Here is a 23202-nt window from a genome sequence, read left to right on the forward strand (position 1 = left end):
AATTTTATTGATATTTATAGAAAAAAAGAACTAAAAAAATTTAAAACTGACAATGTCCGTAAACAGCTCAAAAAGAGTCAAGTTATTTTATAAATTTGATCGTGTATAGCTAGTATAAACATTCAGTGAAATTTTCAAGTATCTACAGTAACTGGTTTTTTAATTACAACAAAATAAGAAAATAGTTACATGAGAAATCGAGTGAATATCAAATGTTGTAAAAATATGAATTTCAAACACCCTTGTGAACTTGGCAGCGCTACATTAGCAGACATCGATCCAATCAATCCAACATATTTGTTGGTGGATTGTTGGACATTGTTGGATAACTTACAAAATGTGTTGGACATTTTTTTTTGACTTAGCGAAAATAATTTATCGACGATATTGAAAAAAAATTAATAAAAAAAGTGGTTAAGTGGATATCGCTCTGCTGTACAGTAATACATGAACTTCAAATGCTCATAAAAATTTAGTTTGACTTTCTTAATGACTTTTTTTTTTTGCTAAAAGTAAACAAACTTATAAGGAATCGTGTATTACATTTTCATATCTTAGATTTAAAAACGAAAATTTTTATGAATTCTTAACTCAAAATTATTTGATAATTTTCGTGATTTTTATATTTTTATATTTTGTCAAGATTTGAACTTTTAATCCTTATAAATAAAAACTGTGACTAAGGATTTTTAATATTTTTTAAATGTCATTGAAAGAATATAGTAGGAGCCTTGTATTAAATTTTCAAGTATTTTTACTCAACGACAACACTAGACGACCTATATATTGTCTACTAAACTGAGAGTCTCCGACGAGGGTGTGCAGCTGTCGCCTGTCCTTTGCCGTAGGTATTGAGGTTTATAAAATGTTTTTATGTTTTATTTGTAGTCCTAGGTACGAAATTGTAGGTCATTATTATCATTTGACATCATATGTTCTATGTTTTTATTATCTGTATTCGTAGTACGAATATGTAGGATACCTATCTACCATAATTTCCAGAAATTTCTACCTACATAAAATGCGCGTCGTTATTCCCACCATAGATATTTGTAGAGTTCAGAATCTAAAGCTCTATAAAACTACGAAAAAAACTTTTTTCAAACAAAGCGCCTTAACTATTTTTAATAAATCCACAGATAATGTATATCAGACGCGAATTTTTTTTGTTCCGATATTATTTAATATACAAGTACAACACAAAATACACACATGAAGCGATTTACATGCACATACAACGTTGTCATAGAAAAGATGTTTAGCCGTATAGGTACATGAACAACATACTATAAACTGGACGTATTTATTTACAGCGATCTGTGTAGCCTTGGTACCCATAGACCAGAGTAATATCTAGGTATTAATTTAAAAGAGTTGGGTCGAATCTACAAAATTTTCGTTAATATACGATCAACAAACTATTTATTAATATTACAAGGTAATTTAGGTTATAATCACCTTTGTTATTTTTTTTATCGGTAGAATTAATTAAATAATTTTTAATATTGTCAAGTAAAACTTCATCAAGGTTATATATGGATACCAGATATGGACTTCAGGCATTGTGTTATTTACGTATTTAATGAAATCTTAATCATTTTTAGAAGCATTACAAAATGTTATTTTCTCAATTTTAATCATAATAAACGAAACAAAAATATTGTTCGTTGAAATACGAGAATTGTTAGAAATAAAAATAAAAATAGGTATTTAGTATTCTGGAATAAAATACAATGAACAAGTATTTTATAGTATTTGAAATACCAAAAAAGTATTTAAATACAAGTATTCGAATACTAACTAAGACTGTATGCTATATAATATTATATAATATTATATATATTATATATACTATATTATATTATTATTTATTATTATTATTACGGTAGCCGGTAAGTTGAATTAATATATTTAAAATTACAGCGAAATTACTAAAATAGTTATTCATGGTTATTTAAAATGTAATTTCGTCCAAATTTGAACATAAAATAAATATAGCTAACAGAATAACCTACTTACGTCTAACATTATTTTAAATTTTCAATCCTCAGCTATACAAAATGAACACTTTGTACATTTTTAAATTTGATAACTGTTGTCGAATATCGAACTTTAAATGCTCATTAAAAATTGTGCCTATGTATTTGTAATATTTTTCAACTACTATTATAACAATATATTATCAGGAGACGGGAGACGCTTGTATTCATTTTTTCACGAGTTTTGTCCAAATAAATAAAATTGTATTGACAAATATGTCATAATATTACTTACTATTAAAACGGTAGCCGGTAAGTTAATTAATTTGAAGTTAACATGTTAATCTTGAAAAAAAGTAACTTATTAAGGTAAAAGTTAATTTGAAGAAAAGTCAACTTATGTATATTTGATTATCTCAACAAAAAAACTACATTAAATCTGTTTTCAGAATTCTCATCACTTCATTAGATCAAATGATATGTTTGCAAAGAATCCGTCAAAAATACTATGTCACGCGTGTGTTAGACAAAAACAGAAAATCCCGGTATGGAATCCCCTTAAGACGTGGTTTCAGCTCGCATATGCGTGTTCAGCTATTGAAAAAGAATCAAGGTTAATTGACCCTGCAACCACCCCCTGCAACCACAGAAATTGTATTGTGGAATTATCTTAGTTTCTTGCCAGTTTCGTCATCTCGCCACAATATAAATCGACTTGATGGTCGAATAGTTATAATATAATATAATATATTATATAGGCATATATAAATAATATTATCGTATAAGATACGGTGCAATAAATATATGTCACCACAATGCGATGACGATGATAGATTATACATGTAATATTGCCGTTAATATAATATCATAAAAAATAATGTTATATGTGCTATTGAATAAAATAAATATTACTATAGGCTGTTGTTTAGCTCAATATTTGGTCTTTCAAACCTGCAATTAATAATCGAGCGAAACTTGTGTATCGACCTAAAAAAGGACCGAGCATAATATTGGTATATTATGAAAAGATCATTTAAATTTTAATAGGAAAACTACTATAAATATGTTCAGAATAAATTGAAAATGAAAATAATGATTGCTTATCATAAACGTAATTATTTAAATACGTATTTGATTTTATCATTTGTTTTTTTTTATATTATGTTTTTTGGTAGGTACATAGCTTATATTAATGAATAAATAGGGAATGTATCGTATACATATACAGTATGTTGTACAATATATGTGTTTATACACAATACATGCATAATATATACAATTATGTGTTCAAAATGTTTGGAAACTTAAATTGCCGTCTGTATATTTTGATACCTACATATTGTGCAATATAACAGATAACAATGCTGTGTGTTTATCAGGTCAAATATTTAATCACTTCATTAATATTTATTATACCATATTAGTCCGTTTCCAAAGTTTTTGAATACCTTGTATACACATAGGTGTAAAATATGTATACACTGCATTGTTTATTTTTCATTCTATTATTATGGCATAATGCGTGTCGTAATGTACCCAATATTATATATGTAATCGGTGTTTCGGACACTGCGGTAATAAAATATAAGTACCTTCCTCACACCAGTGTCCTTCCAAATTGTACACTAATAACTGTCTACAGCATAGGTAGGAAAACAATGTTGTTTCATGGTTTTTTTTATATAAATTGTTCTCATATATATTTTTTTTTAATTTTTACTATGGCACTGATAAAACTTGTTTTATACTTTTTTTTATAAATTTGAATTTGTTAATAAATTATAACCATAATTATTATAAACGATTAGTATTCAACAGTAATATAATATGAAAGACACGCCTTAAAATTATAATCAATAAAACATTAAGATGACGTCACACACACATGTGTTGTCTACGTCTTTACACACATGTGATATAAACAAACCACCTTTACATAATTTTATTGTATACATCTAAATGATAAATTTTTTAAGTTTAGTTTCATAAAAAGAAATATATATTTTAGTTAATCTTTTTATCGAAACATTAACAATGCACTAGATTTTTAAGTTTATAGCCATAGTTGGAAATCGGTATCGGGGATTTAAAATTTAACTTAAAAATATTAAATGTAATTTGTGAACTTTTTCCACTAAGTTTGTCCACGTCTAGAGGTGTATTGTGGATTATAACCAACAAGTATAACGTTACCCTTCCCCCAGTTGCATATTATACATATGAATGTATGTACCTATTGTACCTATGTGTTTATTTTTTTTCCTGTTTACACGGAAATCAGTCGAAAAACGTCGTTAATATTCAATTTTTAAGGTAGTTCTTCAGTTTCTGGTAAAAAATTGGAGCTAGTTGACAGATTTTGACAAAATTTATCGAAATCACGAAAATTAGCAAATTGTTTTGTATTTAGAAACTATAAAATGTTTGATTTGTATAGCTGAAGGATTGAGAATATGCTTATTTAATCATTCCATATGGATCGTAGTTACCCTGTGTCTTTATTTAAGTATAGAAATATTATATATACAGACATAGGTACAAAGGCGTATTTTCAATTTTTTTCTGGGGTTTCCAATAATTCCGATATGATATAGGACATAGGTACTGACATGTTGTTTGTGTATACAATATACATTTCACATATATAATATACTCAGTGGCGAATTTATGGAACTGAGATCTAAGCGATTCATTGTACAGTATGTCCCAATATTCCCGTATCAGCCTTATAATATCTCCATTGAAAATCAATAAACTTAAATGTGATTTTTTTACAGTAATAAGTATGGAAATTCTGATTGAATAGCATAAGATCCGATATTTTTAAACTCAAAAATTACTTAAACCTTTTTTTTAGGAAATTAAGTTATTTAAATTTTCAAGATAGACATTTTGTTGATCATATTATTTTTAAAGGAGTTCCAAAAAATAAAACGTTAAAATTTAATGAAAATCAACTTAATTCCGATTTTGAATTTCTAACAATAATAGTTATGTTACCTAGCAAAACACAAATGGCATGCTTTAATCAAAATTTGGAACGCTGATTTTTTTTTATGTCAATCTGTAAATATCTAATTATTAGTGAAAGCTTTCAATTAAGATAAGACAATTATTGATTTTTACCTAATACGGGTATTTATAAGGTGGTAATACATATAATCCACGCAAGCTAAATTTTCGATCGTTTGACCACGTCCGTTAGCTAATTTTAAACTGTATTTCATATAAATATTTTGTTCAAGGTAAAAGACGCGTAACTACATAAATTGGGGTCTGCACAAATATTAAAATATTTAGTTTTCCTTATTTTTTGGGGGGTTCTTGGGGGTTCTGGGGAGCCAGTACCCTGGGATTCCCCGTAAATACGCATCTTAATATATATATATAAATATACACCTGTATGCATAATATACAACATGGGTAATGGGTATAAATGGTTGAATATATGTTTGCTAAAAATATTGCATTTGAAAACGTCATTGTGCGTGTATAAAATATAATAATATAGGTACCTACATTAAAAGTTTCAAGTTCACACGAATAATATTTTAAATTACACAAAAAACCTAAAATCCTTATTTTAGATTCTAAGTTGAACGATGAATGTATTGATTTTACAATGATGTGTGTTTTAGATTCTGTGCGAAGCGATGAATGCATTGATTTTACAATGATGTGTGTTTATTTTTTTTTATTTTTTTTGTGTCTGTCGTCACCTTTTAGGACAGTAAAAGTGCTTGGGTTTTCTTTAACAGTAACTTTTATGATAGGAAAGTGAATCTAGTTGTTACTTTGGGGGTTTAAAAGTAAAAATTTCCCAGTTGTTTTCAAAAGCGACGTGAAAAACAAAAGAAAAATTAAGGAAAAACGGGAATCTTTACGCGAAATCTGTTTTTGAGAAAATCAATTTTGGTTAGGGAATTCATAAAATTTTTTTTTTTTAAATCTAAGATTTAAAATGTAATACAAGATTTCTCATAAGTTTGTCTACCTTTATCAAAAAAAAAATATCTACAAAAAAGTCAAATTAAATTTTTATGTACGTTTGAAATACATATTTTTACAACATTTGATATTCATTCGATTTCTCGTGTAACGATTTTCTTATTTTGTTGTAATTAAAAGTAAATGACTTAAATACTTGAAAATTTCACTAAATGTTGATATTAGAATTTTCTGTTCACGATAGGATTTTTAAAATAATTTGTCTCTTTTTTAGCTGTTTATGGACATTGTCAGTTTTTAATTTTTTTAGTTTTTTTTTTCTATAAATGTCAATAAAATTTTTTTTGTTGGGTAATAAAGCAATTGAAAAATATTAAAAATACATAGGTACAATTTTTTTTTATAAGCATTTAAAGTTAAAATTTTGACAAAATTTATCAAATTTAAAATTTAATAATTATTTTGTAGTTAAAAATTTATAAAATGTTCAACTTTTGTAGCTAAGGATTGAACATTTAAAACAATGCTTCACGTAAATAAGTAAATATATAAATTACTTTATTCACAATAATATCATCAAATATACCTAGTAATATAGGCTGACTGACCGTTTTCGAATTCAAATTTAACACCATCCATTACAGTGACCCACTTGTGCCTACTGTACAGCAGAGTGACATCCACTTACCCACCTTTTTTTTATAAATATCAAATTTTGACGTAAATTAAACTTAGAATATCTATAAAAAAAATTGTATAATATATTATAATATTATGAATATTTTATATTACATTTAATAAATTGTTAACTACAACTACCGTGTCTACGCGTGCCTACATAAATCGGGGTCTGCAAAAATATTAAAATATTTAGTTTTCCGTATTTTTTGAGGGGTTCTGGGGGGTCAGTACCCCTGGATTCCAAGTGTATTGCGTGCATAATATACAGATATACATATACATTAGTTGAATATATGTTTGCCAAAAATATTAAATAATTGTATAAAATATAATATTATAGGTATCTACTTTAAAAGTTTCACGTTCTCACGAATAATATTTTAAATTACTTAAAAAACCTAATATCCTTATTTTTTTTATAAATATCAAATTTTGACCTAACTTAAAATTAAATTATCAAAAAAAAAAAAAAAAAAAACTATGATATATTATTATATTATATTATGTATATTTTCTATAAATTTTGGTTAAAATATGAACTTCTCGTAATGAGCCATATTATAAATGTTCAATCCAAAAAATAGTACATTTAATAAATTGTTAACTACCATATAATTTACATTTTTTTTTTTTATTTTTTATGATTTTTGTCAAAATTACATAAATTTAAACAAATAAACACAATTTGAGTATTTTACCAATGATAAAATAAACTTAGGTTCAATAACTTGGTTCAACATTTTAAGTATCTATGGTTGTTCGTTTTTTAATTATAACAAAATAAGAAAATCGTTTAGTTTGGAATTCGTTAATTTACGTGTTACTATCGAATGTCGTAACAATTTGAAAACAATATAAAAATATTAACTTGACTCTCCGGTAAACTTTTTATTTTTAAGATTTGAAAACTATTGAGGTATTTTGTATTAAATTTTAAAATTTAATATATAAATATAAAATTGTTTTGTAAAATGTATTTTTAACTTAAAATAATTTTCATGTTTTCGTGATTTTGACGAATTTTGTCGATTAATTATGCATAAATTATTGTCTTCTATAAGCATTCCTAAACGACGACCAACAGGCATAAACATCGGTAAAACGTGCAACGTATAACAATTTAATAATAAATATTATATTATCGAAATACTACGCAGTAGGTTTAAAAATGTGATATAATAATTTATTTAAAACATTTTTTTTCCGGACTACGAGCTACGGTGGTGTGGGAACGGAAATGCCCACAAATTATGAACTATTGTACTATAATAATATAGTATAGGTGTTGCTATAATGATCAAATGGTACCTATATTACAGGGATGCCCAAAGTTTTCTCGGTAAAGATCTTCTATAAAATATATACTTCACCTAGGAGCAGAGTTTCTTCAACTTTTTATTCTTGGAAGATACATAAGTTTATACTGCGCACCACTTAATTTTGATTTTTTCATTTTGTAATGACCTCGAAACTATTTTCAAAAACATAACAAACCGATATAAAACTAACCTTTATGTACCTTTCTGTATATTATTGCATATATGAAAATGATAATGAATTTATTTTATGATAAAATAATTTGTAACGATACCTACATCTATAATAACGCAATTAAAATAAATCAGTTTTAAATTGTTTTACTCTTCTTTTTACACCAAGAATGGCGCGCGGTGCACTGCGCTTATATTATTTTACCGACGGAACTAAATATGCACTTTGTCAGACGACAGACACTGCGATTTGAAACAATTAAATATACAGCAAAATTACCACTATCTACAGTATACACATTAATTACTAACCAATGATATATAAAGATAATAATAAAACCGGACCTGCCTGTATTTTATTACTTTTATGAAAATGATAATAATGTTATTGAACTCTGCAATAAACCAATTATATCCATAAAACACCTCCTCCTAGAATTCCCAAAGCTAACTGAAGAAAGAAAAATTTTTCCACATCTAACATTAAAAGATATTTTAAGTATAGAAAATTTTAACTGTTTCATAACATTTTTTAAAATAACCAATCTATACAATAAAATTTAAATAGTTACTAAAATTATGTTTTATTATTAGTAACATTATTATTACCATTTTCGTTGTACTGAATTACCTTAATTTAAATATTATGATGATTGTAAATAACATGTAAATATATTTTTGTTCCCGGCTAATGACTATAATGTTAAAGCCAAATAGTTAAAACTAATATCATATTATAAACTATAATTATAAATTTTTCGCGGGTGCACTATTTGTTATTACAAGAGAAATAATTTATAAAAGTTTTAATATGACGTAATAATAAACTTTCATGTATAATAATGACTTTTGTACCATAAACCTTAAATTATTAAAAAGTCGTAAAAAATTTTAATTTGTTCAACTGTTATAGAATATATAGAGTAAGACAATTTAAATTTATTTATTTTATCTGGTTATAGATTTACTGTAGTTATCGTTAAAAATATCTAAAATGTCGATTGATGGGATTTCTGTAAACAGACTCAAACAGTTGACACCTCAAATAGTTGTTCCTATCTTTGGAATTAGGATTAAGTAAAAATGACAAATTTGGTATAACTTTGAAACATTAGAGTTAGAAATTATATACTTACCTACGCACCTCATGGAATCCCCAATCCACCGCAGGTAGATTGCTCACCTTAATATAATATAAATACTACTCTCATAATTAAAAGCTAGTTTCACGCTTTTTGTATTTATCTTATTTCATGTAAATTTATTTAATTTAAATTTTTGTAAGTGCCTAATTGATTCTACCTGCTATTTAATTTGATTTGTTATAAGTTATAATACGTACATACAGTGGAGTTCCAACGTATTTTATTGTATGATAGATTTATACATTCATCAATAAAATGGTTTCTGACTTATAGTTATGTTCAAGTTTTAGTCGAGACGTTTGTGGCCAATAACACTTGGAAAAGAATGCAAGACTCTTCGCGTAGTACTGACCTTCTATTCAAGTACTCGTTATCGTGGTCAGTTGTTTGAGAGTATAGCGACCTTACATGACCTTATAATTTAGTCACAAAAAGGAGAGTTGTAATATAATTTATTATATTATAAGTATTGACAGCTGGTTTCGATATTTACTCGTTTGACGGTCTGACCTTTTACAAATTAGTTTTATATCTTCACATACCTAAACACACGGCAATTGTAAATTCCACAGATTTATGGGTTGTCGATTTTAGAGTTGGATTTATGTCAATTATTCCACCGCCGGTGGACCACCGGTACGTATATTTCACCCGAAACACCATGGATAATACAGAATTCTTTATTATCTATGTAAAAAATATGTAAACTGCACATATGATAAAATCCACAGTTTACAATTGTTTTAAGTATTCCTACACATAAACTCTTGAATCTCTTATTTTATTTATTTAATATTAATTAGACTTCCACAAACTAATTATCATTATTGATTATTCTATGATTTTTAAAATTATTGTATTATAATGTAATAATTAATAATATATAATATATGTATGATGAACCTGTACCTACATAATTGATGTAAGAACCTACAGGTAAAAAAACGGTGGAATGTATTTATAGATTTATGTTTTAGGTAGGTACCTAATAAAAAAGTGACATTGGAGTTTACACGAAAAAAAAGGTCAAAATCGGTGCAACTTACACCCACTTTGCGCCACCCACACACACTTTACATAGATCATTAGATTTACACGACAAACATAACTAATCCTAGCTGTGGTATAACACCATTATACACAGTATTAATTATGAATGTTTATTATTTTATATATAACTCACAAACAAATAAAAATATGTTTTAATTTAATTTTAAAATAATTTGATAACTTCATATACTAAGCGTGGAAATGTCTTTATTAAGTACTTTACAAAATATAATGTGTGAAAATTATAGTCAAAATTAAAAGCAAAATGCCCATGATCACTAATTTTATGGAAAATTAAAATAGTTTCGTGAGTCTATTAGTTATTATCAACATTAATATAAGAACAATTAAATGTTTGTTTTTTGAAAGTTATTATTTAAAAAATTTGAGCCAGGGCAATAAATTATTATGTAAAAACGTATAATCCATCAACCTGTTATCCAGTAATATCTAGACCCTGAAAAGTTCAGTTGTGTTGAGTTTTTATCTTCTGATGTGGAGCGCTCATGTCGTAGATTGTCTCTGAGTTTGTTCAACCGCAACAACATTGATCCTTTGAGGGGCGTGGCCTTTGAATAAAACATCATGCGTGACAAGCCTTCGCACGATGTGGTACCGCTAACTGCCATCATGTTCATCACGGAGTTCGTCATCTTGTACAACTTTTATGTATGCGAGAACAATATAAATAAAAAACAAATTAATCAATGTAAACAAAATGTTATGTGAGGAAGCTCAAATTATAGGGACGCACTTATTTGTGGTAAAAAGCCCTATTTTTGTCATCTGCATCTAAAAATTACATCGTGGTTCTATGTCACTTTGTACGGTCAAGCACTAAAAGTGCAAAACGTTAACAATTTGTACAGTCAGGAAAAAATGTTAATTTCAGAACGCGTATATATCCAATTTGTACTGTAATGTAGTTCATTATACATAAAGCATATATATTGTATATATACGTTATATACCTAAGTATTAAGTATATATTATTATATTGACTATTATAAATATGTAAAAATTAAAAACTAAATCACAAATGTTTTAAAATATAGTATATTAGTAATAGTCAAAATAATCAAAGTTTTTTTAGATTACAGCTAAATAATATTTGGTGCCATAATAAATTTAGAAATAAATTTAGAAACTTAATAACCTAAAAATCTTGAAATCATTAAAATTATCAAATAATCAAATGTGATTAAAAATTATAATTGTATTATATTATTATCAAAAGTTATGTTAAAATTAAATTAAAAATGTGTAAAATATAAATATGTCAAAATGACAAATAAAAATTATTTTCGATAGGTAATAAACTAATAACTCATGATTCCCTCTTATTTGGGATACTTATATTTACAAAATAATAATTTAGCTAAATAATAAGGTCTGGTCATGACTTCAGACTTGTTTACATTAAATATGTTACGTGTATAATATTATGCAGTGTCCTTGTTCTGCAATCTAAAATTTGGCTGACCATACAAAGTATCCGCGTTATGCATTTTAAACACCGTACAAGGTAACCGTTCACCTATATCGTTCGTATGTTTATAAATTGATAATCATTTTTATAACATATTGTCATACAAATGGTTTCAAGTGTCTAATGAAATTTACTGTTGCATTAATATAATTTATTATCTATGAGTAAGCTGTAATTAAGTTAGTTAAAATATTAAATTTTCATTAAATATCGACGAAGCTATACACTCTGTCTCAAATAACGAGAAACCTCAGGTGGCTACTTATTCTGTAACACTACTATAGTAATTATGTTACAAGACACCAATGTTTAGATGGCATATGTACGCATATATCTATTGCATAATAAAGGTAACCCATTTTCGCTGCATCCCCCCGACCGAGGTTACAATTATTTGAGACAAAGTATACCTAGTAATGAGAAACCTGAAAACATATCATAACATAAAATATGTTTTCAGATGTACTGGTTGGAAAACCTAATATATTTGTAGGCACAATATACTTACGACACATCTAGTCTGGTGTTTGCCCGCCGGTTTCAGAACATGGCCGTTAAGTCTGTACACTTTTCCATTGTCAAATTCTAGTGGCGGTGTGGCTGATTGGGATATACAGGAAAACACCAACTGGTCCACATCTGCATAGTCGCCTAACGACAGAATAATAATGACGCGTAAGCTCGATGAAAGTGGTATATTTTTAAATCGAATTTCTACATTATAATACATATAGTGATGAGTGGAGATCTTACGTCTTATCCATCAATGAATAATCGGACAATTTATCATATTACTGTGTTCAGTAGGATCGTGTAGTGAGATTGTGTGTGTGTGTGGTGGTAGGGGGGAAGGTGGTGACACGAAGGGGACAGACGAGATAGGTAAAAATTATTAGGGGCAAAAAACTTGTTATGTTTATTTTTTGGTGGGTGTTTCAATTCATTATCATTTAAAATGAAATTCTAAGAGAAAGATTCTTAAGAGGGCCCGCAAGTGTTGTCTCCGTATTACATAATATGTACAACACAGCATTGTCTCGCGCAAAATAGTTTTTGGTATGTTGTACATTTGTAAGACGGAGACAACACACGCAAGTATGACTCTTAATATATAAATATTTTTTTTATATTATTTTATGTAGGTATTGTTTTTTTCTAATTCAACATAAATTATTTCAGTTTTAAACTAAAATGGCTAGAGATAAATATGTACATTTAAATTTGTGTGATTATAATATTTTTTTTTTTTTTTTGAGATAAGTAAAAAAGTTATAATAAGTGGCACCATCAAGCATTATTTGTATCTAGGCGCTTTTTGAACATTACATAGTGACATACCTATTTTGCTATATCATAAATATTGTCAATTTTATCAAAATGTGATATATTGCGATACATGATCCTGCCCTGGGCAATATAAATAGTTGTAAATCAAATAGTTAACACTATATTTAATGTGCACGCGCTATATTCAGAATAGATGTATGTTATATTGGAATAGCTTTCTGGGAGCCGCAGAATCAGTGCAATAATTGTAGTTTTAAAAAATAATAAATTTATCAACGTACCTGACACACAAACACCGTCATACAAACGGCCAAACTTCACGCTGAATACTTTCATTTCGTTAGAGTCATGACGAGATCTGAATTCGAGTGAGGCACAACCTTTAACCGTTGACGAATCCTCACTATTGAAGATCACATCAAAATCTGCAGTTACATTTGGTGGACATCTGCTATGGATAGTTGGAAACTCTATAACACAGATAACAAATCAAATAGGTTTTGTATTTATAATTAGTAAATAGCGTAATAATAATTATTATAATTATTATTATTTGTATTATTATAATTGGGTATGCAATTAATAATTACAATATAATGCAGCAGTCATTAACTTGTGGGCCACAGCCACCTAACGTAAATAATAAGTGACACGAGTGCATTATGACAGTATTGTTGAATTATAATTTTTATATTCTTATTCATGTAAATAATAATATATAATAATAATATAATAATTATATTATAATATATATTATTATAAAAGAGATAGACCTATTTTATATTTATCACACCGACCGAAGACGAGATATAATTAAGTGTTAGATCCTAGGTGTAAATACTACACCAAATAATTGTATTATTAATATTTATTTATCAGTTTTTTTTGTTCATACGAAATTTACAGCCGTACAGCACTGTAGTGTTCAGTCGTATATTTACTGCCACTAAGTGTAGTTGATCAATCATACTCAATTATACTTTTATATTACATTTTTTTAAAAATAAAGAGCAACAAAAAAAATTATAAATGTGTATGTTTAGTTATGTCTACGTATGTAATTTGTAATATGAAATAATTGTTACAATTTCAGTTATAATAACATGAGATGTTTTGAAAAAAATGGTATTTGAAAAAATAAAAGTAAGGGAGTCAGCGATTTCTGAAAATCTTTTATTAAGGGTCCGTGATCTACTAAAGGTTAAGAACCGCTGATAAATAGCAAAATAATAATAATAATGAATAGTATAAAGTTATACTTAAAATGAAAATAATATTTATCTGAAATCCAAAAAATTGAAAAAAATCGTTCTAAAAATATAATAATTGTAATAAGCTCAGTGATAATAGAAGTTAAATTTAACGAGTAACGATATTCATGCCGGAACTTACCTTCCATATAATCCACGTCGAGTCTAGCGTCGGTTGCCACATTAGGAACAGTTACAGTTGCGACGATCGTCATAATCACTGCTACAGTAAATATCTTCATTATTGCGTTGCCTTTTGTAAAATATGCAAGGGAAAATCGGGAAGAAAATCGACAAATAGAACAAACGGTCGGCAAAATATTAAAATATTTGGATGGGCGAGAGAAACGAGACGGGAAAACGGGTAAGCCGGTGAACTGTAAGTAGTCCGTATACGGATCGCAAAGTGATAGCGAGACACCCTTCGCGAGCTTTTTTATAAGCCGCCCATCGGTGGTGGTTGTAGTGGTGGTCGTCCCCTCTACCGGTTGCTTAACACATAACAATATCTGACGTATCACAGGCTTGCATCGATCAATACTCCCGCCTACCAAATAGTTTATATTACAGTAATATATTAATGTGTTCATCCGTATCTAACAGCGGTGCCGGCCCGAGGGCGTGTCGAGCGGTGTGCATGACCCAGACCCCACGTATTACGGGGTTCCATAATGCGGGATCATATTATATATAATATATCGATGGGGACTGGAAAAAAAAACAATAGGTTTTTTTTAACCAGTTTAAAACAGTGTTTCAAACGCTTTTTTTATTGTTTAAAATGTTTCGTTTTTCGTTTACATGGTTTAAACTATATACAGCTTTTTTAATAATCCCTTGTTTAATTCAGGACTACGATATAAACAAATGTTAAAAACCTTGTTATTTTAAATCGTAATACTAAGGAGAAATAACAAAGTTTAAAACACGTTTTAATAGTTTTGAACATTCATGTTTAACGAATCTACGAGTTAAAAACATATTTTTTAAAACATTTTGCAACCTCTTGTGAAGTTGAAAAACGATAGAATACTATGCCTCAACGACGGCTTACGAGGCATGCTACGATTTGCATTGAAACGGAATAATTAGAATAGTTGAACAATGTAGAAATTATAAATGACTTTTGTTGCTTCTACAAAAGTGAGAATGAAATTTAATTTTATTGTTCCTGTAGTTCCGCCACGGTGTACTAATTTTATTCGCCTTACAAAATTGTGTGTACATAACAAGCTTTTGAATATGCTATCGTAAATTCGTACCTATAACGCATTGTATATTATAAAATAAATATGCAATAACCTTGTTGATAATTCTCTCTATCTATTTGAAACTTATTGTCGTATGACTAGCGACCGTAGATATAATCAAATTATAAACAATAGCAGCCTTTTGACTTTTAATAAAAAATCATAATTCTTTAAAATTTGAAAGTTTAAGGATTTATAGTGCAAAATCCAAAAACTGTATTGGTAACTCATATTATGTTTTTCATGTGTTTATATATTATTGGAGCTAAATTCTATTTTTTATTTTATTTGACTGGGCTATTATGGCTATGGGCTTCTAATTCGTTTTTAATTTATTTATACTTAATAAATAAATTATTGCCCTTTCCAGAAATAAACTATTTTTAATTAGATTGATGTACATAATGATGTCCTTATTAATATTTCTATATTGTGTAGGTATACTTACTGTCATTGATTATTAATACTATTATTATACTATTAATAATAATACTTGTACTATAGTATGTTTTAATACTATGTAGATATAATATTATATATAGTTAAACAATAATTGTTAATGTCAACTTATTAATACATAACTGTTTAAGATTCTTAATACATTTTATTCGGAGAGGAAAATATCGAGTAGCGTTGCGTTTGTCAATATTTTGTACTGCCAGCGCAAATCGCCAAACTGACTGTCATTTTTTCCCCTTTAAATACCTCATACGGATTTCGGACTATCACGAAGATTTACAAAAAATATTAGACAAATAGTTCCAGCTATTCTCAAGTGATGCGGTTACCAACGGACCTAATTGGCTAGCAATTAATTAAAATAATATAAAATTGTTCGCGTTTTCTAAACAACTATGGTTTGTAAGTATGTATAGTTATAAGCTACATACAGTTGTGATCAAATTGCCAGGATTTTATTATTAAATTTACATAATCTAATTAATAACTATGTAAACACTACCTGTTCGATCCAGGAACGAATAATAATAATTCGTGAGCCCAGCCTCATAAATAATAATATTACGTCGCGTATCTGCTACGAAAGTATTTATATATTTGAAAATATTTTTTTACATAGTTTCAAGTTGTTCAAAAAAAACTTTTTTATTAAAAAATTATATTTTTGAACCATAAAGTTTTTTAAGTTGTTTACTTTATAAATGACAATATAGAGTTTTAATTTCATTTTCAAAAGTAGAATATTTTTCTAAGTATTTTGATACATAAAAATCGAATTTAGGACGAGTAGTTTATGAGTTATTAGTATTTGAATCTTCGACAAGCAGAGTAGTGTACAAACATTTTGCGGGGTAACCCCATACCACACTACCACCCACATACTTATAACTCATAAACTACTCATCCTAAATTCGATTTTTATGTTTCAAAATGCTTAGAAACGTATTTTGCTTTAGAATATGAAATTATAACTCTATGCTGTCGTTCAAAAAAGTAAAATACTTAAAAATTATAAGGATAAAAAATATTTTTAAACATAATGTTTTAGTAAAAATATTTTCAAAAACATTAATACTTTTGAAGATAATGAGTGTTGTACGCTTAATGAATCACCTTGTATTTATATATAATGTATGAAGGTAGCCGGTAGGTACCTACTTGTGACGGTGTATTTTGTATATATAAATATTATTATTGTGCATTGTATAAAGGTACCATAGGTACACCGTACGCAGATACAATTCACAATAATAATATTCAGGGTGATTCTTTTATCTTTAATTACTTATATTATTTCAAGAAATGTAAATGTTTTTAAAAATATTATTTTACATAGTTTTAAGTCGTTTACAAAACAACGTTGTAGCGTCTTAAGTACTCTAATAATATGTTCCTACACAGATTCGGTGGCGTCATTTCAGTTTTTAAATTTCAAATTTAGGATGACTAATTGAGGCTAGAATGAAACATCTACTCTTAGGCAACGATAAATCAAATAAATAGTTAAAACTTTTTTCTAGACTATGAATGATTTTAAAACATAATGGTGTGCCATTACTATGCATTCTGCAGCGAATAGTTTATATAATCATTTGAATATAATATGTATTATACGAAATAAATAATAATATAATACTATAATATTTTGTTCGGCATATGGAAGCTGTGAGTGTATTTATACCTACAAGTATAGTGGCAGTATCCGATGTAAATATGAGTGCAGGATTGCGAACTCTCGTCAAATTTTCACTCTTCCATTTTGTCTGGAAGTTTCGTAGATACCTATATAATATTGTAACTGAGTGAGTAGTATATATTATAGGGCTGTATTACACTATAACCAACAGAATATTTATACTTTAATAAATAATTGTACTATGCTATTTCGAATTATTATTATTATTATGTTAGTCGAAAATTGACTGACGAGTTACTATAATATAGTAATAGTTACTATAATAAATAATATAATATTATTATTAATATTTATTAATTATTATCTGTAAGTACTATTATTGTAATATGCTTTTTCAATTTATTATTATTGAGGGGACCAGGAGTGCTCAATACCAGGTACCGACTGTCTGTTATGTGTACATTTTAGTATTCGCCCGTAATTACTTATTCGTAAATATATGTAGGATTAATAACAAAGTATAATAAGACAACTTTGTAATTAACCTCTTTGTTTTTATTACAATTCAATATAGATATAGATTAGTTATAATTTTTGAATTTAATAGGTATTAACGCTACTTTGCACGATAAATGCAAAACTTGTTTTACGTTTTAGTTCTAAACAACCATGAATGCAAAACTTGGAAAATGTTTTAATTCTAAATAATTTATTATAAACGCAAAAATTGTGTAACTTTTTAATATTATTAATAACATAAAACGGATTTTTTTTTAAATGCATGCCCTGCTTGAACACATCAACGAGGGGTTATACATATAACATTATCAGGTTATGGGAGTAGCGACCACGGAAAATACCTCTGTGTGGCGGTTAGTAAATAAACAGGTTTACGTACGAGCAATAAGTATTAATATTTTCAAAACTACTGCGTAGTAGCGGTACATCAAAAATAATATAAAATTCAACTGCGTAGTACGTTTTACCGATTTGTAGGCGTGTTTGCAGTGTTGAGCAGTATCTAGATAAATGTATCTAGATAATGTATCTCATCTAGATAAATAAAATATTAGGTATCTGATTGTCATCTAAGATAAACTATTTACCTATCTAGATAAATATACCTAGATAAATAAATAATCTTTAGTTTCGATTGATTTGTTGGTAGTTTGGTACTTTTAATTTTTTTATTTTATCTTGTCATTGATCAAAGAAAATATTATTACACTATTTCTGAAAATAAACGTGAATATATTTTTTTTTTCTTAGCAGTAATTTTATTTACAATAATAATATTATAATAGTATAATATTCATACGAATGTGTTTTATTCTTTGTTATTTATTATTACGTTTCTCGTGTAATGTTGATTACTAGAAATGGTTTCAATGAAATAATATCGTTCTTGTCTATTTATATAAAGCTAAATAATATTGATATTACGTAATAGTGTAAAACCCTCGTCCAGCAGCGCACATTATTTCGTGAACTCGTAATGGAAATATTCTATTATGAGGCATGACTGCAAGTCTATACTCTATATAGTTAATATTATATTATAAATCATAGTATAGTAATAGTCTTCGGAATTCGGCACTGTCCCGATAGACGTTCACAACTTCATGTTATAATAATAATATTATCTTGATTTTTGAATTGTGAGGCTGTGTTCGGAGGGTATATCGAACATAAATAGCTCAGAACATAATAATATTTGGTATAATATCTCGTAAACAATAATATTTTATTCTTATTCATTTGCTAACGTTCACTCGCAGTCGTCGCTGAAAGTTGAACCTTCAATCTTGAACATATTTATGTGTACTTCCATATTAGCTGTAAAGTGTAAACTTTTGAAAGTATTTACCTGTTACCTATATTATATAAATAACGGTATTATTTTTAATGGAGCAATATATTAGTATTACTAAAACATCAGAGCCTAAACGAATAAAAGCACGTATTCATGAAAATGTTAGTGATCCTAATGTTCCTGTTAGTGTTGTGGCAAGTACATAAACACAAGGACTTCAACAAAGTCACTCAACAAATTTACCCAAATTTCAATATCTGTTCAATCGTTTTTACAAGTTAATGACAATAAATGGTGAGAAACTAACGGCTTCGTGTGAATATTGTCCACAAATTTTAAGTGCATCTACAACATCCAGTGGGAACTTGTTAAGCCATATTAAAGTAAGTACAAGTACAACATTTGTCAAATAGTACAACATCAAATTATAATTATTTAGTAGTAGATACTGTTTATATTTTCTATCAATATTTCAAGTGCAAACATTTATTATTAAAATCTAATCCATGTATCTACAGACTACAGTACCTACATGTATTTTAATTATTTAGTTATTTATTATTCAATATTGTTTTGTAAATTTGACCGGTTTAGCAAACTTTTATTTGTAAAAAAATAACATTTTATTAATTATCAATATAATAGTCAAACAATAATTTGTAAAAACATTGTTACATTCCTATTTAGTATTTTACAGAGTATTTTATTATCTTGTCGATTAGTTGTATCAATCCAAAACTTTAAATGGTTGTTTAATTAGCTACCTAAACCTAATGTTGTATTTCTTTTTTTTTTTGAAAAAGCATAGTGAGAAGATGCGAGAAGGGAAAAGAATCAGCCATCAAATATCACTCAGACAAAAATTATGATTAATGATGTTTCTTCAAATAAAGTTTCAAAGCAAAAGGTATTCCTTGTCAATAATTTAATTTATGTCCATGTATGTGTAATATTATATTATTATACTAGAATCTATTAAAATTCTTAACTATTACCTATACAAAATACATAATAGTCTTAAATTTATTGAAATTAAAAAGTCAACAACAATATGGTTTCATGTTATTAACTAATTAATAAACTACTACTATTACTAAGTCTTAGATGTATTTTAAGACATGAAATTGTGTTGGTCTAATACAGTAAATTTATTTATTTAACTCAATAATTTGTTTAATAAAATAAAATATATTATTTCAGATTAAAGAATTAGTGTTTAACTATATTGTCAATGAAATGCGTCCATTAATTACATGTGAAAAAAGGCTTTTCGGAAATTAATAATTGGGTTAACTGGATTGAAAGACATCTCTATGATCCCCGATCGAAGACAAATGCGGTCCCATTTAAAATCTACTTAATATGCAGCATATGTGGAGATGTTGACAGATTTAATCAAAAAGCATAACTATATTTGTATGACTGCAGACATTTGGAGCATAAACAAAAACAGTTACATGAGTAAGTAATCAGTAATTAAATATATGTGCCTATATGTAAATATGTATAAATATTAATAGAAAGCTATTTATTGTAAATATTTTTTTTTGCTACCATAGAATTTTGATTCTAGTTACGCCAATGAAATGTCATTAATAATTGAATATCTGGTAATCCAAAATATCTAAAATGATCCAAAATATTTATGAAATAAGTAATAACTAATTAATAAAATTGTTTCATTCTAGGTATGACAACACATACCAACGGGAATCATTCATTCTTGGATGCAAGCGGATAAAAGAAAGCCATGATTATCTTAATATTTCCGATGTTATGACAGATATTACTGATAATTATAGAATAGATCTTTTAAAAATAACCCACACTGTAACAGACAATGCAAGCAATTTCGGTAAATCTTTTCGAACATTTTCAAAAGCTTTACCTTCTGAACTTCAATCGAATTCTACTACTATGGGTAATTTTAATGAAGATGATGATGTAAGTAGCTCTAATAGTGAAACAGATGGTGAATGTTCTAGTCTAGATATAGTGAATGTTGACACGTGTCCAGTTATGACTTATGACTCTATATTGCACGCAATAATATTGTGTAAAATATAATAATATATAAAAATGAATTGCTTTTGTACACCAAAAAGGAGCCGCGTACATTATAATACTGCGGTAATATCGGTAATTTGTACCAGCACTACAGTAATAAATCATATTTAAAATTAAAGAATAATGAGCATTCTCGATGAAGAGAGAATAAAAAATACAACATTGTAATAGCCAGTAACTATAGGTATCAGATAAGGCACGACGTACCTACTATCGCAGTGACAAAACAAATGCACAAGGTATATTATAATATAATATTATAATATTATAATGTGATAAATGATAATGAATCCCGATACCATATCTCACGCACATACAATCAAAATATTCAGTACGTACAATACGTCTCAACATACGCGTTGTATTTTTTTCTGTGCGGATTTATTATATTATGCAGCTAAGTCATAAGACTAATTATTACTAGTTTCTTTTGTTTAATAATGTGCTCTGCATTTTAGCGAACAGTGTCATTTATATTCTATGTGATTTATTCAAATATTATTTAACCCATCTATGTATTGTGTACTGTTGTGTGAAATTATTGTAACAGGAAGTACACTGGCCAGTCTCCACACCAAATTTGTGAGAACCAAAATTATTATATTTTATTGTGATTTGCAAAAATGTTGTGCAGTAGCCATATTTTTATATTTTATCGAATTCCGAGTATCTATATTCTAATTCAGCTATACTATATTATTTAATTAAATTGCAAAACTGTTGTACATCAGCCCATACTAGTCTAGTTATAATTTATTGTTATTTTCTAATCTGTTGTACACCAGGGCATATTAATTATTATTATGTTGTTATTTACCAATATGTTGTAAATTAAAACATATTATTATTTTATACGACTAATACCTATATTGAATTGTAATAAAAATAAATAGGTTAATTACCAAGTCTTATTAGACTTACATGTATTTACGAATAAGTACTTACTTGCGAATAATAAAATGTATACATAACATAGACAGTCGGGACCGTGTAATATTATTGAGCAATCCCGGCCCCCACAATTATAATAAATCGAAAAACCAAAATACAATAATAGTACTTACAGATAATAATCATAATTAATAAATAATAATAATAATATAGTCACTCGTCAGTCAATTTTCGACTGTAACATAATCATAACAATTTGAAAGAGCATAGTAGAATTATTATTTATCAAAGTAAAAATATTCTGTTGGTTTTAGTGTAATACTGTAACATAATAAAAATACTCAGCTATTGACAAAGCTGGCAAGTTAATGATTTTTTTTTAACTCAGTTAAGTTAAGTTAATATGCACCAATAACAAAAAGTTAAAAGTTAATTGTCAATTTAAATATAGGTTAACTCAGTTAAGTTAAAAGTTAATTCACACTTTTTGTTAACTTTTTAGTAAGTTGAAAAAAAGTTAATTTGTTTATACAATGCTAGCGTATTTAATTTTTGCCCAACCCAAAACTAAATAATAGGATATTATAATGTTAATACTTCATACAGTATTTCCATATAAGTTAGATTCGAATGATATACATTTTCAACTTTAAACAATTGATGATACATATTTTTTGACATGAAAACTATATAGACTGAAATAGACTGAAATAGTGAAATATTATAAAATTAAAAACACAATAAATTAACTTAACTTACTTCTTAAA

The 23202-nt window shown here is 27.3% G+C and overlaps 1 protein-coding gene across 1 annotated transcript in view; it reads right to left on the minus strand.

Moving 5' to 3' along the window:
• Nucleotides 1–10721: 10721 nt before the first annotated feature.
• LOC132935780 (uncharacterized) overlaps nucleotides 10722–23202 on the minus strand; it is a 54299-nt gene continuing 41818 nt past the window's right edge. The window contains exons 2-5 of the mRNA XM_061002392.1: nucleotides 14462–14866; nucleotides 13351–13539; nucleotides 12291–12433; nucleotides 10722–10955 (exon numbers count right to left, since the gene is read on the minus strand). Coding sequence (XP_060858375.1) covers nucleotides 10722–10955; nucleotides 12291–12433; nucleotides 13351–13539; nucleotides 14462–14561 — 666 coding nt within the window. The 5' untranslated portion in view covers nucleotides 14562–14866. The remainder of the gene's footprint in view (nucleotides 10956–12290; nucleotides 12434–13350; nucleotides 13540–14461; nucleotides 14867–23202) is intronic.

The sequence above is a fragment of the Metopolophium dirhodum genome, chromosome 1 (assembly GCF_019925205.1).
Source record: "Metopolophium dirhodum isolate CAU chromosome 1, ASM1992520v1, whole genome shotgun sequence".
NCBI lineage: Eukaryota > Metazoa > Arthropoda > Insecta > Hemiptera > Aphididae > Metopolophium > Metopolophium dirhodum.